Below are 17,982 nucleotides of genomic sequence, written 5' to 3'. Positions count from 1 at the left end.
AACAGGTTAAAAAATACATGTCAAAATTTTTTTAATCGAAGCATATAACAATTACAGAAAAAATGCTAATCCAAAATATTGATAAATACTTAATAATAATATTATTTAATAATACTATAAAACAACGGTTACTAAATTGTTTAGGTATTGCAAATTATCGTTTCTTTAATTTAATGCCATGCCAGTTAGCATGGGTATTTTCATGGCTAGTAAAATACGAAACGAAGAAGACAAAAAAAAAAAAAAAAAGCTATACTTTTTAAACAAAATCTAAAACCAAATCAACAGAGGCTCTAAAAGAGTTAAAATAATCTTAAAATAATCTGGAGTATAAGTGAAAATCCTAAACCATGGCAGTAAAAGAGTTTCAGTTGTATGCATCATATCTAATGAGCATTCAAAGTGTCTGATAGATGACAGAGAGCCAGAAGACATCTGATCTCAGAACAGCACTGGCCGGACTCTAATGGCTGCTCTGACACACTGCTTTAGATCAGTTCATCAGGTCAAAAGCTGAACAACAAGAGTCTAGGCACTGATTTGACTCCTGTTCCCACAGCAGCCATCAGGGGGCGTCAGAGGACCAGAACCAGACACTCAATCAGAGAGCATTGTGGGTCTGAGGTTCAACATACTAACAGCAAATAAAAGAATCATACAGCGTGTGATAAAGGCTGCGTGGCTTCTGTGGATTGTGGGTGGACTGATGTCACTTCCTGTGGTCTGGCTACTGTTTAAAGTGTAAACATCACGAGTGACGAGTGTGTCTCTCACCTGGGTAGTGTTTCGGGGTTAACTCCAGCTTATGAGAGAGCTGCATGGATCCTGTAGAGCTGTCAATCATGTACACCAACACTGCCCCGCTGCGACACACACACACACACACACAATAATCACACCTCAGACTGGATCAAAAGTTTGAGAACAACTACACAAAAATACTACTATAGATACACTACTGTACAAAGGTTTGGGGTTAATTTTTGGGAGTAAAGAATTTGATTTTCATCAAGGATGCATTAAATGAATAAAGAGAGATATTTCTAATGTCACAATTTCACAAAAGATTCTATTTCAAATAAATGGTTAACTTTCTATTCTATTCTATATCTGTGAAGCCTGAAAAAATTAAATGTACCACGGTTTCTACGAAAATATTATTCCTCTAAAATACTGTTTTCAATATAATAATAATCAGAGATGTTTCTTGAGCAGTAAATCAGTATATTATTCTGATTTCTGAAGATCATGTGACACTGAAGACTGGAGGAATGATGCTGAAAATACAGCGGAGCATCACAGAAATACATTACACTTTAACACAGATTCACACAGAAAACAGATGTTTTAGTAGTTCAAATTTGTACTTTTCTTTTTGATCAAACACACACAGCTTTGAAGAGCAGAAGAGACTTCCTTAAAAAAAAACATAAAAAAATAATCTAAATGATCCAAATTTAAATGCTAGTGCGTTTAATTTTTTATGTTTTCTTTAAACTTTTCATAACTTTAAAAGGTTAGTTCACCCAAAAATGAAAACTAGTCTGTTTTACTAACTCTCAAAGCATCCTAGGTATATAACTTTCTTCTTTCAGATGAATCCCATCAGAGTTATATTAAATGTTCCTTGCTCTTCCAAGCGTTATAATGAGAGTAGGCGGGTGTTTTTGTTCAACAGTCCAAAAGTAGTCAAACAAAGTGTGAAAATCCTTAATAATAAAACACATCTCACACACCTCCCGGGGAGAATAAAGTCCTCCTGCAGCGAACCCATGCACAAGGAAAATATTAATATTTAATATGTTATAAATACTTTTCTCACTTCTGTTGACTGTCGTGTGTGTAAGGAGGTCTTGTTGACCCCCAGGAAGTGTGTGAGGCATGTTTCATTATGGATTTTCACACTTTATTTGACTACTTTTGGACTGTTGAACAAAAACACCCGCCTACTCTCATTATAACCCTGGGAAGAGCAAGGAACATTTTAATACAACAGATTATATTCATCTGAAAGAATAAAGACATATACACCTAGGATGCTTTTCCTAGGGCTAATTTTAATTTTTGGGTGAACTCTCTTGTTAAAATGTTGATATTTCCAGATTTCCTAAATAAAACACACACACACACAAAACACACACCTTGCGCATCCGAAGGCCATGAGTCTGTATTTGTTGTTGACGGCGACACACGTGCCATCAGAGACGTCTGCGGCCCAAACGCCCTGCAGCTGCTGCACACACACACACACACACACACACACAATATTAGCACATCAACACAAGCATTACACAAACTAGCCGCGTGTCGTATTCTCAGAGCCGCCACAAGAGGCGCTGTTACAGACATGAGCGTGAGCTCTTCTTCTACAGTCAGATCGACTCCAGCGTCTTACTGAATCGTTGACATGTTTATACAGCTTTCTGATTAATACTGGTTTCATAAACTCTCTCTTACATCTGTGGCGAGTCTGTTTGAGGTTGGCGTGATGAAACCGAGTCGCCCGTCATCAAACACCACTGCATATCCATCCAGAGTAGCGCAGTACTCCATATCCCTGATATAAACACCGTCCAGGTCCAAACACGGCCCTCCTGGAGCAAACACACAGACACGTCTCACACACACACACACGGAGCAGGCGTGTCTCTGGAGGGAGATTGAGAAGTGCGTCTGACCTCTGGAGGACTGCAGGTCGAGGGAGAAGGGGATGGTGCACAGGTTCACTGCTCTCCGGCCGTTCCTCACACTGTCCCAGTGCAGCGTGTGCAGATAACCGTCAGCCGTCGCCACTAACAGATCGTCCTGCAGCGTCTGCAGACTGACACACACACACACACACACACACACACAATTAAACTAAAATTTAAATGGATTTAAAATCAAAATATAAAAAATAAACACCATATTTTTCGGACTATAAGTCGCACCTGAGTCGCATCAGTCCAAAAATACGTCATGATGAGGGAAAAAAAACATAAGTCGCATTTATTTAGAAGCAAGAACCAAGAGAAAACACTACCGTCTCCAGCCGCGAGAGGGCGCTCTACAGAAACAGTGAACAGCATAGAGCACCCTCTGGCGGCTGGAGACGGTAATGTGAACTCTTGGTTCATTTCTCTTGGTTTGTGTCAAATTAATTTTGATAAATAAGTCGCACCTGACTATAAGTCACAGGACCAGCCAAACTATGAAAAAAAAGTGTGACTTATAGTCCGGAAAATACGCTAATTAAGAACTTAAACAGCACATCAATGACATTAAAATAACACTGGACACACACCTTTACATACAGATGTTTTATAATATATTACACAAATACAGACTTGTATTTCCCCCCAGATTGATAGATCGATCATGTGACACTTCGTACAAATGGTCAAACTACCAGCTGATTGGTGCCTCCAGGTCGATGGGTTTCTTCATCTCTAGGGTCAGAGCTGGAGCGCACTGTTCCTCTTTATAACCCGGAGTCACCTTAACACGAGCGCCCCTACACACACACACACACACAGGGAGAGAGAGTGAGAAGAATAACATAATCTGTTTAGTCTGAGAGCTCATAATGCATCACCATTATAAACACACTCATAATTATTCCCAGCTCATTATTATTGACAGATGATTACAGGAAACCACGAAGCACAGAAACACACAGAGTGTGTGTTAGACACGTCCTGACATGACAAACACCGACCTGAACACTAAGATCTGAGGAACAGCAGTGTGTGTGTGTGTGTTTCAAAGAGTCTAATTGAGGTCAGTGTGTGTCTCACTAAACTGCCGTGGGCTACAGGTGTGTGTGTGTGTGTGTGTGTTTATGGACATGTCTTCGCAGGAAAGTCGACCGAAGCATGTTCTACTCGAGAAACATCACAAGCTCATTGTTCTGGAAAAGGAAAAAACACTTCCAGAGTCTGATTCTGTCCTTCAAACATCGCAACGCATCATGATTCAGTTCACGGCAGTCTTGTGGAATTCTGAACATAACATCCGTGCCTAAAGCCAAACCCAAACCTGCTGAGCACCAAACATCACATCAGTGTTTGTCAAGAGGAACAGCAACAGGAGGAAGAACAATGACAGCGGGACTGAGGAACAGGAAGAGGAAGTGATGCTGGGTGTGTGGAGGAAAGGTCAAGGGTCACTCACTTGGGATAGACAGGCTCGTACAGGTTCTTCTCATCTGAGCCTCCGATGATGTCAAACAGCAGGACGTAACCGTTCGCAGCCTGGAGAGAGAGAGAGAGAGAGAGAGAGAGAGAGAGAGAGAGAGAGAGAGAGAGAGAGAGAGAGAGAGAGAGAGAGAGAGAGAGAGAGAGAGAGAGAGAGAGAGAGAGAGAGAGAGAGAGAGAGAGAGAGAGAGAGAGAGAGAGAGAGAGAGAGAGATGAAGGTGATCAGGTGTCAGCAGTGTAGAGTAACACACACTGATTAGCCTAACTGTTCCTGACACACACACACACACACACACACACACACACACACTCCTCTCAGACTGATGAAACAGCACTCTAGAAGTCTAGAGCAGCATTTCTCAAACACCAGGCCTTAAAATGACTTAAAATGAAGACAAATCACACTTAAACTAAAAGAATCTTTCTTTATTTTTTGGTTCACACATCATTTTATATAAAGTCCAGGTGTCACAGTGACTTGGAAAACCTGGATATGAAAGGGAATTATTTTTTTGAATTTTATTTGTTTATTTTTTTTAGTGAACATCTACACTTTGGATTTTTTTTAAGCCCTGGAAAAGTCACATTTTATTAATTATTATTAATTCTTCAATAATTAATTTTGAATTCTTTGTATGAAATCTTCAAATTATGTCTAGCTCTAACACATTTTATTAGGCAGATTTTTTTTTATTTTTATGAATTAGTAAAAAAAAAAAAAAAAAAAAAAAAGGTGTAAATCACAAGCTGTTACTGAATTCTAAGGAACTAATACATTTTTTAAATTACTCATTTAGTCATATATATTTTGGGGTTTTAATGCAACTAAGTTCCGGTAAATTAAAAATATTAATTAAAATGTAAATAAATATAATAAATAAAAAACATAACCAAATAAATAAGAAATAGTAGCTAAATAAATAAATTCACAACCTGAAAAGTGACAGACAGGGAAATATAATTGTAAATGTAAATAATCAAACTCAACAGCCCATATTTATTGTGAGTAGTTTGTAAAGAGAGCAGAATAAACAGATAACGGAGGTAAATAATAATAAAACCCCCATGACTGTCATAGTTATCAGAGATTGTGTTCAATCCTCCAGCTTTCAGCACAAGTGACCGCCTCAGATTAGACGGAGGAGACATGGACAGGTGTGTGACGCGTCTGATGAAAACAGGGCTGAAGGGTGAAGCACAGGCGTGCTGTGATCATGTGTTCCCTGAAGCTCAGACTGCGCTCCACACAGTAAATGTCATCAATTATTCTCCCAGAAATGCCAAAAATGACAGAACGCTCAAAACACTTCAGACCAAACAGAATGGAAAAGCCGTCACCATGACGACCGCATGCAAAAAAGGAGGGAAAAACTGTGAAAGACTCATTAAGAACACTGACATCTGAAAGAAAGACGACGCCTACAGATCCAGAAAAAAACAAGAACATTTACCATCTGCCATTCAATACGAGACGCTCTGATGCACTGTACATCCATCATCAGGGACGTCAGTGGAGACATTTCTAATCTCACAAAGATTTCTAATAAATGCTGCACTTTCTATTCATCTGGGAATCCTGAAAAAATCTAATGCATCACGGTTTGGACAAAAATATGTGACACTGAAGACTGGAGGAATGATGCTGAAAATACAGCTTCACAACACAGAAATAAATTACACTTTAACAGAGATTCACACAGAAAACTGCTGTTTTAAATGATACAAATATTTCAGAATTTAATGCAGCCTTGGTGAGCAGAAAATACTATATAGCAAATCTGCAGACTTGTTTTCTTGAGACAGCAACTGGTCTTTTTTTCTCTTTTCCCGTATTTTTCTAAAAGTGCTGCTGGTCTGAGTGTTGAACACACACACACACACACACCACACGTGGCTCAGAGGACTCAAATACTTCAGACACACGTGGAAAGACTGAGAGCTTCAAAACAAGTGGAAAAGACTGCGAGCGAGCGAGCGAGCGAGAGAGAGAGAGAGAGAGAGAGAGAGAGAGAGAGAGAGGGAGATGAACTTCCTGTAGAGTTCAGCGCTCGGGACGGACTGTTTTCGTCAGCTGGAGCGAGACGCAGCCAAAACTCCCAGAACTGAGCTAGACGCTCTCGGTTTACTGCGCTCAGAACAGACAGAAGCGGAGAAGAGGAAGTGATGCGTTCCTCAAAATGTCATCATGTGGCAGACAAAAGTCAATCTCAGTTTCTGCTTCTGCATTGTTTCGAGACGTCAGATGTATTTGAGTCACTTCGTTCAGATGGATCCCTTCAATAAAAGAACGAAAGGATAGAGGCAAAAACAAACATTCAGTATGAGACTCTGTCGAGGGTTTGAACAAATCACTCGATTGATCCGGTTCTTCAGAATGAATCCTCTTAATATTGGACTGGAGTTGAATTGAAAGTCAAAATATTTACAAACTGTAGATGAGAAACATATTGAACTTAATTACAAACTATAAACATGAGAAAAGTTGCCTTTGCCAGCTGAAATACGCTGAAAATTAATTGAAATAAAACATTAAAACTGAAAGAAAAATAAAACGTTTTAGAAATATTTCTAACAAATAAAAATGACAGAATCTCAAATACGATACTAAAATGTAAACTTCAAAAAATAAAAGCTTAATCAAAATATTAATAAAAATTGCACTTATAAAATGTGTATAATGTATATATGTATATCAACAATACTAATATTACATTGCTCACAAATGCGTTGCAATAAAATCAATCAGTGAACTGAGTCACTCTGATAACTCAGTTAATTCAAATTAGTCACAAATTAGTTGGAAACACTGAGTTATATCAATCACAAAGAGTGTTGCTGTTATTAAACAAATCATTTCGCCTCGGCAGCAGAGAGGAGTTCAAGCTGAAGTCATAAAATTACTAACTGAAATGAAACTGAACTAAAATTATTAATTACAATTGTAAAAAATAAAAAACAACAAAAAATTACTAAAAGTTAAACAAAATAGGAGAATGTAATATTAATAATAAAAGCTATTTCAGCAGTTAGGTCTAGATGCTCCATGAGTGTGAAATGTGACACACACACACACAGGATCAGTGCGGTCTGTCATCATGGACACTGATGATGTGTCTGAGTGACAGCTGTCAGTGATGCGTGGTCTTCTCTTGAGCTTCATGTAACAGAGAGAGAGAGACAGAGAGAGAGCAGGAGACATCAGATGAGCACAGAGACGCTCTCCTGCAGGCCTGAACCTGAACCTGTACCTGAACCTGAGACCCTCAACAGCCAAACACACACACACACTCAAGAGGGCAAATAGGATTTATATATATGTGTGTGAATGATATGATAAAAGGATTTAATCTTAAAATACTATTTTTACTATATAAACATATGTTACGCTGGAGCGCAGAAGCAGTCATAAGTAGCACAGGTATATTTGTAGCAATAGCCAACAATACACTGTATGGTTCATTCTTCATTTTCCTAATATGCAAAAATCATTAAGATATTAAGTTAAGATCATGTTCCATACAGGTATTTTGTAAATTACCTACTGTAAATATATCAAAACTTAATTCTTCATTAGTAATATGCATTGCTAAGAACTTCATTTTGACAACTTTAAAGATGACTGTCCTCCTAACAAACCAGACATTAATGGAAAGATTATTTATTCAGCTTTCAGATAACGTATAAATCTCAATTTTGGAAAAATTTACCCTTTTGTGCTCCATGGTCACATATTTACATTATGTATATTAAAAAAAATGACCCACACATAATTCAATAAATAATTTAAGTAATTTTCTATCAGACATTTCTAGCAAAAAAACACCACTCTAAACAAAGAGTTTGCACAGAAAGGCTAATATAAAAAGACTTCAAATAATTTGCAATTCAATAAATACATTTTTCTTGCAGAAAATTCCAGAAAAAAGAAAAACCCTGAACTATTTCTTCAAAAATAAAAAATAAAAGTGTAAAGGTCCCTAAGGAGTGAGATGCCCATGTAGGCAGCAGACATTAAGACAGCTCACTAGGGTTTGAGCAGATCTACACTGTCTCAAACACACAATCATTCTAGTCTCACAAGACAGATGTTCATTCAACTAACTAGACAAACTTTAATATTTAGTGCTGTGAGGGCAGAGGAACATCTGTCATCATCTGAATCATTCATACAGACACACTGAACCATGATGAAACTGAACTGATCTCTTATCAAGAGTTATTAGTGATTGTTTCTACAGACTCCGGTGGTTTCAGAGTAGTAACACTAGCTCGCGAGCAAGCAGTTAAACAGTAATACGAGAAATAATCCTGGAATGCAGATCAGAGCGAGTCTCTCAGAAAACTGCTTCCTGTTAGTGCTGACAGAGGAATCAAACCGCAGCGCTCCAGAGCACACAACACCACGAGAGACGAGGGACGAGGTTTGCCATCGCTGCTACTCAACCTGAACAGGATTTGAATGGTCATCAAAAGAGCAGAAACATTTGCATACCTGAGAGAAAGTGCTTTACAGTTCAGTTCATATCACACACAAACAATACCAGCACAGCAATAAAAAAAAAAAAACTATAACTGACAGGTTGTTTAAAATCAATTTTTTTTTTTTTTTAAACTTAAACAAATTTTATTCAAATAAAATCTAATATAAAAATAAAACATTAAATTAAAATAAATATATTTTTAAAATCTAATATAAAAATCAAATAAATTAAATAAAAAATGAATTCTAAAATATGAATAAAATATAGAAACATAAACAACCTAAATCTAGAATAAAAAGAAAATCTAGAACAATACATAAAATATAAAACAACACTAAATACATTTTGAAAAGAAAAATCTAAAATAATTTGAGTTAAAATGTATATAATATAAAATAGTATCAACAAAAACCTAGAAGAGATAAGAATCCAGTATGATATCTAAATGAAATCCCATAGTGAAGGGAAACAGACTGCTGCGGTCTAACTCTACAGTCTCCAGTGTTTCTACACAACACCCTCATTAACTGTGTCCTGAACCGGTGTTTGCTGAAGGATGACTGCAGGAGTGAACCGGACCAGCAGCAGATCTGATCACACACACACACACACACACACACACACACACACACACACGGGGTAATGGACCGTTTCCAAGACTCATATCACTTCTGATTACAGTCTTCAGGCATCCGTGGAGGCAGGAGACACACACTGCATGAGCAGCATGAGATTATTCTGATACTCAGGACACAAACTTTAAACCTGTCGGAGAGACGACTACTGCTGCTGTCGATGCTACATCACCTGGTCTCGTGGTTAAATACAGGCATGTGCAGCATAGTGTGTGTAGAAATGCAGAGTTATGAATTAAAGGAACAACTCTGAAGCTGTACATTTAAAAAGGTTATAATTAAATGAACCTGCACTTAAACTGTCCCAGATGAATGAACAGTGTTTGTGGCTGTGGTTGTTATGAAGGCATCGGGTTGAGCGCTCGGCACATTTACATCCACAGGAAGATAAACTCGTCAGAACACAGTGAAAACACTGCAGTCAGCCGTTCTCAGGCTGTTGATGTGGTGACACCAAACCAGCTCAGATTTGAGACGCACACCATTCTCCATCAAACCGCTGCATGTTTCTGACTTCCTCTCTGCTCACATGCAAACAAACTCCAATCTGACAAATGAGTCTCAACACGTGCTTAAACACACAGACAGACAGGAATGTGGCTCGATCTGTGCTGTTAAACTGATGTCAGACACATTTCACATGTGTAACATAATAACTCTCTGTGGATCCAGAGCAGAAACACACAGGGTCGTGTCGTCAGGTGAGATCCCTCATGCTCCTGCAGGAACTGAACCAGCAACCACGACAAAACTGATCAGATTCAACTGATACTGAACTAAACTTCAGCAGACACAGACTAGACAATACAGAAAAAAACACTATGAAACAAGCACAGTTCCATAAAAATGACAGACATTAATATTAGTATAGTAATTATACAGCTGTAAATTTTAATCCTATTTTATCTTAAAAACAGTTTTCTTTTTATGCATTTATTTTTATTGGTTTTAGTAATTTTTAATACGTAATATTTGAATAATATTTAATTACTATTGCTATTTATATGTATTATTATTATTATTATAATAGCCACACTGATATATAGTCACAAAATTTGACAAATTGTCAAGCCCAATTACATACAAAGAACAAAATATCCCAGACATTTCTCTCAAATTAAAGACAAAAATATTAATATTCTAATGTCAAATAAAATTGTTCTTATATTAAATGTTTTTTTATATATTATATTTTTGTCTTAAGTTTTTTCTTTTACTTTATTTATTTTATTATTATTATTATTATTATTATTATTCACAAATGTATTTTTTCTAAAATAATATTTTACAAAAAATGGAATCTATACAAATACGTTTATTATTACCATTATTATTATTATTACTGTAATACAAAAATTTATTTTTCTAAAATTATATTTGACAAATAATAAAATAAATCCAATACATAAAGGTTATTATTGTTTTTAAAAAGGTTGTTATTAGTATAGCCATATTGATATTTTAACAAATGTTGTCCAACTTCTGCATCCCAGAGCCCCTAACCCAGCAGGAGAACAGATTGAGACGAGACAGCAGAAGAGGACGCTGCAGGCGGTGAGAGAGCCTCCAGTTATTTTTAGGGGTGTGGGATCTTCGTGCAGGTTTATCACCCGCGGCCCACACAGCTCTGTTCCTGGGACGTTCCTCTGAGGTGAATGAAGTTCACTGAACTCCTGGGAACATTTCAGAGGCATTGAAGCCAGTATTACCCATGATGCTCCATCCATCAGAAGCTCACAGGCTGTGTGGAGGCGTCTGGTGCGTGGGAGAACAGACTAAACATCCCGAAGCGCCCGCTGCTATCTGCCCTCGCTCTGTGAACGCCTTCACGAGACACCAGCGAAAGATTAAAGCACACGAGAGAGAGGAGCATCAGATTCAGAGCGCTGTGCTCTTTCATCTCAATTTCACTGATAAAACACCTGTGTGTTCAAACCTGAAGAACAAGCACTAGAAACATGCTGCCAGGTCACATGACAACAACAACAACAACAACAACAATACATTTATATAAAATATACACACTTTACACTGTACACACTTAATATTTTATATTGAATTTTGTAATATTATTAGTAGTAGTATATTGTAAATTATAATCTTTTATTTTAATGAAAAAATAAATTTATACTTTTTGCTTGATATAATTAACTATTTGGGACCATGGAGATATTTCACACTGATTAAATATAACAAAAATGATTTTAAGATTATTGTTATTTATTTTAAACTTTCTTCATAGGGAATTTAGTATGATAACATGATTAAAAAGGACTATTTCTTTGTGCAGTGTCCTTCTTTTGTCTTCTCTTAATATTGGGTGAAAAGTGAAGGAAAAACCAGTTCAGAATCATTCGGTAAACAAATATCCCATGATCCTCTGGGCTCTCACTTACAGTGTACACAGAGGGAATCAGAGCACTTCTCTGGAGTATTTACTACCCTGGATAACAAAATCAGCGTTAAACTCTTTAACTACAGGTTTAAACTAGAACTACGAACAGCACATCTATTATTGTAATGCATAATCAATATTTGAGTGTCTAGTCGGGGATTTACATCCGTGACATCTAGAAGCAGCAGACCCGTGTTCATGTGTCCTTCATCAGGGTCTGGTGTAAGTGAAGCTGCAGGCTGGAGAATCAGACCCTGTCAGTCGACTAGTTAAACCGGCCGTCCTCGCTCCTCCTCTGATCAAGACTAAACACTGACTGTTGATCCAGACACAGAGGAGTGTGTGTTGTTGTTCTGCTCTGGAAACACTGAGATCAGGTGTCTGAACACACGGACGATTCGGACCCGTCTGATGGACAAAACCAGACCCACAACAACAACAGCATCTTAAACATGCTGCTTATCGCACAGGATGATGAAAAAAACTGTGAGACAATCACCACAAACAACGCTTTTACTTGTGGGTGCCTTAAAATAGACCAAGTGTATTTTTATCTTTATTTTTATGAAATACAAACAGGGTATGGAAGGAATTTGCTGCTAATTTTACTTATATATTTACTCAAATGTATTTATTTTTTTAAATAAATTACAATAATTTAAAATAAAATGTAATAATGTAATAGTGTACTAGCAATAATAAATGGGTGAAAATAAAAATAAGAAGAAAATTTCCCACGACTAAATAAAATGTATTAAATACAATAAATTACAATATATTGTAGTAGGATTAATTAATTTAACGTTAAACTGTTTTTTTTCTATTAAAAATAAATAAAACCAGCTCAAAAAAATAATTGAATAATCAGTTTATTTAAACACCCACTTAAATATGATAAATTAATTACAAAATAAAATAAACAAAATACAATAAATGTAAAAGCAATTAAATATAATAAATTAGTTGTTTTTTGATAAAGGGGGAGGTAATGATAAAAATATATATAAAAATATAAAATATTTTTTTAATATAAGTTTATTTAAAACTTACTATTTTAAATATTACTATTTTAAACTATTTAACTTATATATATATAAAATGTATAATTTCTACAATAACTGTCCAGATGGTGTAAAGGGTTAATCAGCCAAATCAAGACAGGTTCCAGATGTGAGAGGATGCTGTGATGTTCAATAACAGCCCAGTACTGTAGTGTGACCGAGTGAGTGTGAGTGACAGATGTGAGCGTGTGAAGACTCTCTGCTTGTCTCCGTCTCTCTGTCTCTATTCATACAGCAGTTATCAGCCAAACAAAAGAGACAGCACAGCGTTTGTTCTGCTCACGGTACGCACTGATGGACGCTCACATTAACATTTAAACAGTCGTCTCCTCTGTGAAGGACACGTGTGACTGGAGTAATTATGCCGCCTAACTTCACCCATAATGCCTTAAAATACCGCTGATGTGGGCGACTCGCTAGGGCTGTTAGCGCTGAGATTAGCGCTGTTCTGCACAGACAGAGAAACTGTCAGCATGAGAACATTCAGGGAAAATGTGGTGACAATCAATCAATCAGTCTCCACACACAAGACATGTGTGCAAAACTATGGGATAAAGTCACCCGAGCAAAACAGCTGTGTTGGTATCTCTGTATGATGTATCGTCTCAGAGATCACTGATCCTCACAGGAGAGACAGAGGGGTTTCACTCACCGTCACTGCGATCATGGAGTCATCGGGCTTCCATTCCACCTGCTGATAGAAGCCGAACTGTGCGGCCGCTTTCCCAGACTCGATATAACTGACGATCAACACGCTGGGCTACAGACAGACAGAGAGACAGAGAGAATTAGACATTCACTGGCGTCCGTGTGCTTTAGTCATGTACAGAGACAGTCATCACTAATACTGGAAGAGTTGAAGAGTTAGTTCACCAACCTCATGTCATTTCAAACCCCGTAAAATCACCCCGAAACACAAATGAAGATATTTTTGATGTATTCTGACTGAATGATCATTTTTGGTCCTGCAGCGTTTCAATGACTGAACAGATCATGAGTGCGCACTAAGTGATCAGAGGAAACATTTTCACTTTCTGGACAATAAAACCGCTGGAATAAAGTCACTGAATCAATGCTTGCTTGGCTATTTTCATGCATTACCTTTCTTCTGAGAAATCACAATCTTGTGCCAAATCATAATTCCAGTTTAATGTGCAGCTCTAGCTAATAACATTAAGCACACCCTAGCAACTGCACAGTCAGCAAACTGATAAAAACACAAAAATCAGAACACCTAGCAAACGAAGGCAGATGCTAAGCGTTTCAAACTAGCCAGTAACTGCATAGCAACGGTCTAAAGGCTGATCACTAATACGATACAGTTCTAAAACTGTTCTCAATATTAAAGAATAGGAGAGAACAAACTACAGCTATATGATAAAGGCACAGAAACAATATCACACAGCCAAATATCTGAGAACGGACAGATGTGAAAAAGAGGATATTATTTATCTGCATTTGTTAAAAACCACTGGGTGGAGTTTTATCATTATAAGCTGGTTGTGTACACACACGGTCAAAACACTTTTCAGTTCAGACAACATGGAAAAGTGATTTTTGCATCCGATGACCCCTTTAAAACGATCATGACACCTTAGTTACTGCATTTCAACAGTTTGGCATCATGAACAGAAAAAAGAAAACCCTTCTCAAGCGTGCTATAAACCTCTCAGAATACCCTCACAACCGCTTGGAAACACTGTCTTCAACTACATGAAGAAAAAAGAAAAACATGTTCAGTAAATATGAAACTGAAGTCTTTAAAGCCCAGAGGTGAAAGAGTCGTGAACAGCACAGATGAGAGAGGATCTAGATCAGTGCATGTCTCGACTAGCTGAAGAACATGAGCAGAACCAGGTCATGCTGTCACTATTCAAGACCTTCCTTTAATGTTCACTGCTGATGTATGAAGAATCTGCAATGTGAGGATTACAGCCAATACTGTTGAGAATAACCCAGAATACTCCTTTAATAAGATGCTGGAATAAGAACAATAAGTCTAATTTCATTCAACAAGCATATATGTCTTGATCTTACAGCTCGACAGAGACAGAAAACACTCTCCCAGTGAAGTGAAGAGCAGCAGGGAAACACATCAGGAGAAGAGAGACGGATGTGTGGATGAAAACAGCGCTTGGCCACGAAGAAAAACACCCAAAAATGGAAGCAAAGTGCTGGTTTCATTCAGCCAAAGAGGAGCTAGAAACCTCAACACACACACACACACACACACACACGATGTTTACAGAGACTCCCCTCCATAGGCGTAATGGTTTACTGTACAAACTGTATTTTCTATCACCCTGACCAACCCTAAACCTAAACATACCCCTCACAGAAAACTACGGTCACTTCTTGAATTTCAGAAACGTTCTTTATAAGCCTTTTGTTTTACAGAGACACAGGAAGCGTCCTCATAAACCATGTTTACGCTGTAGTACCATGTCATTACACACATCTGTGTCCTCATAAACCAGAGCAGTGCACCAGTGTGTCTAACACACGAGAATATAACACCAACACCACAGAATCACACTGCGTTTGTGTTTAGTGTGTGTGTGTGTGAGTGTGAGTGAGAGTGTGTGTGCGTGTGTGAGAAGGTCGTTCCTAGTGAAAGCCTGCGTTTTGTTCAGGGGTCAGACAGGCTTCAGAGTTCACACGAGAGGAACAATCAATGGACACATTGTGTGTGTGTACGGTGTGTATATATAAAATGATAAACAGGCATATATGAGAAATATATTTTAACTTAAATAATAACTTAAGAAAACAAAAGGAAAAACTAGGCAACAAGATGCCTATCCAGAGTTTCGGATCATAATTGTGCTGCACGAAAAGAAACAAGACGGCAGAAAGTGGCATCATATTTTGCTTAAGACTATTTTACAAAATGGGTTTAAATTTTATATTTTCTCAACAAAAAAACAACAAAATTCTTACGCTTGGTTAAGAGTTAAAATGAGCATCACTATCTAGCAGACAAACATGCAGTTTAGTAATAAACATTAAAATGTGCAATTTGACGGACAAAAATTGACAGACAAAACAACTGCAGGATGCTAATAACAAACAGACCATTATCATCCGCTGGCGTGTAGAATAATATAATGATCACTCTTAACACTTCAATATTGAGTCTAGTGTGATCACTCACTCACTAAGCTTGACTAACTGTCTGGTCTGTTATTGTACATGCTCTGTTATCTGTTCATTTGTGATGACTAGCGTAAAAACTTCTGAAGGAACAGGAGCTTCACATTTCTCTAAGGCAGAACACTGGAGGAGTACAGGGTAAAAAAAATAAATAAATAAAAAAAATAAATTCGATATCACCATATTTTCCACAGTTTGTATTACAAGTTTTCTGAAATGTAATTAATTATGTTGTAATTATCATACATATCTAGAACATCTAAACATTGAATAACGCAAGGTTTGTTTTTTTGTCATTAGAACTAAAAGTTTTTCCAGAGGGGATTTTGGATTTCTATTTTTATCACTCCATAAATAAGAAAATACTGCCAACAGACAGAAAACAAACACATTTTCAGGAACATTCAGCATTCAGGAACTCCAAAATGAGAACAAAAAAATAACCTAAAAAATTACTAAATGATGGCTGTCTGTCATTGGTCAGTCTAACAGATAGTCCCGCCCCTCTATGACATGATTGGTTGATGTACAGTGACTTGAATTAAACAGTCACACAGCAAACTCACACAAAGCAGCTGTAAAGGTTATTATAATTATAGTTATTGTAGACTTACAGCTCACCTCTAGTCCTCATCTTACGGTTTCCTACACAACAGAGGACATATGATCTCTCACACACACACACACACACACAGAGAGAGAGAGAGGATTCATTTCACCACTGCGGTGCTGGTGTGTAATAAGTGTGAATCTCTCATTCAAACCTCCAGGAGTTGGACTCTTTCTGCGGTGTCTTTTGCTCCTCTAATGAGAGTCAGTGGAGTTTAGTTTCCAACGTTCTTCAACATATCTTCTGTGTTTCACAAATGAATTAAAGTCCTTCTGATTTAGAACAAAATAAAGAGTGAATGATGATGCAAAATGTTTTTTTTTTTGGCTGAAGAATCCCTTTAAATCTTGTTTCTGGTCCTGTTGAGTGATGTTAATGTGCCGCTCTGATCTCACAGCAGCAGATCACAGGAATCAAACCAGGTGTCAGTTCAGTGTGTGTGTGTGTGTGTGTGTGTGTGTGTCTGTGTGTGTGTGTGTGTGTGTGTGTGTGTGTGTGTGTGTGTGTGTGTGTGCGTGTGCGCAGACATGTCAAGACCAGACACTTTGATATGCATGATCTCAGCACTTCTGACCAGAATGTGTGTGCGTCGTAAAAGAAACTCTTCCTCTCCAGCTTCATAACTCCACCTTCACAAACACACACACACACATTCCAGACACATTCCTTTCTATTTCCCTCCCATCGTCTGAGACGCTCTACACACTCGCTACAGAATAGCCTGGCATTAAATTGCTGGAAGTACATGGGGGGCACTTCCTGTTAGACAGGAAGTATAAAGGATCACCTGGAAGTATTTTCCCAGACAGACTGACTATATATATATGAGTGGAAAAGTCTTATTCTAACGAGGGAATATCAGTCAAAATCTGTCTGTGCATGAATGTACAGACTGTACTGTAGTAAAACTGATTTACACAGGAACTGAACACAAAACTATCAGCACTGTGTGAAAAAAATTATTAAAACAGCTAATGCACTTGAGGTCATGTACATCTTGATGATGGATTTTTTTCAGCTTTTGTCTTCTGAAGATGTAAAAAGAAAAAAAAAACATTGCTATAGTCGAGCCGTTCATTGTAGTTCTTGAAAAGGGCTTTTTAAAAATGAAATATCTCCCTTTGGAGTTGACTTTGAGATCTGTGTAACTTTGTAGATCTTTTTTATGCTCAAACACACACATTGACTAAAATTCAAAGAGAGAAAAAACATAATAGGAGCCCTATATTCTCTAAATCAGGCAGATCTGGTTTGAGTTCATACTCTTTACTCAGGGTTAAAACAGTTATCAGTAACAGAGTAAGACACGTTCTGTCTGTCAGTGTCATCAGAGACCACAGTTCACACTTCTTCATAACACCGAGACGTGTGAAAATAAAGCTCAAGTAGCTTTGCATCTGCAGCCCTTTAGTTTGCTCTCTGCAACAAACTGATGTTCTGGTTTCCTGAATCTCCTTCGAACGCTCATATA

The 17,982-nt window shown here is 37.4% G+C and overlaps 1 protein-coding gene across 1 annotated transcript in view; it reads right to left on the bottom strand.

Annotated features, from left to right (window-relative positions):
• LOC127985871 (guanine nucleotide exchange factor subunit RIC1) overlaps positions 1-17,982 on the bottom strand; it is a 31,698-nt gene that overhangs the window by 12,122 nt on the left and 1,594 nt on the right. The window contains exons 2-8 of the mRNA XM_052588076.1: positions 13,401-13,508; positions 4,153-4,232; positions 3,389-3,493; positions 2,679-2,821; positions 2,458-2,594; positions 2,142-2,233; positions 775-863 (exon numbers count right to left, since the gene is read on the bottom strand). Coding sequence (XP_052444036.1) covers positions 775-863; positions 2,142-2,233; positions 2,458-2,594; positions 2,679-2,821; positions 3,389-3,493; positions 4,153-4,232; positions 13,401-13,508 — 754 coding nt within the window. The remainder of the gene's footprint in view (positions 1-774; positions 864-2,141; positions 2,234-2,457; positions 2,595-2,678; positions 2,822-3,388; positions 3,494-4,152; positions 4,233-13,400; positions 13,509-17,982) is intronic.

Source organism: Carassius gibelio, chromosome B21 (assembly GCF_023724105.1).
Source record: "Carassius gibelio isolate Cgi1373 ecotype wild population from Czech Republic chromosome B21, carGib1.2-hapl.c, whole genome shotgun sequence".
In the NCBI taxonomy this organism is placed as follows: domain Eukaryota; kingdom Metazoa; phylum Chordata; class Actinopteri; order Cypriniformes; family Cyprinidae; genus Carassius; species Carassius gibelio.
This window is presented reverse-complemented; position numbering and strand designations above follow the sequence as displayed.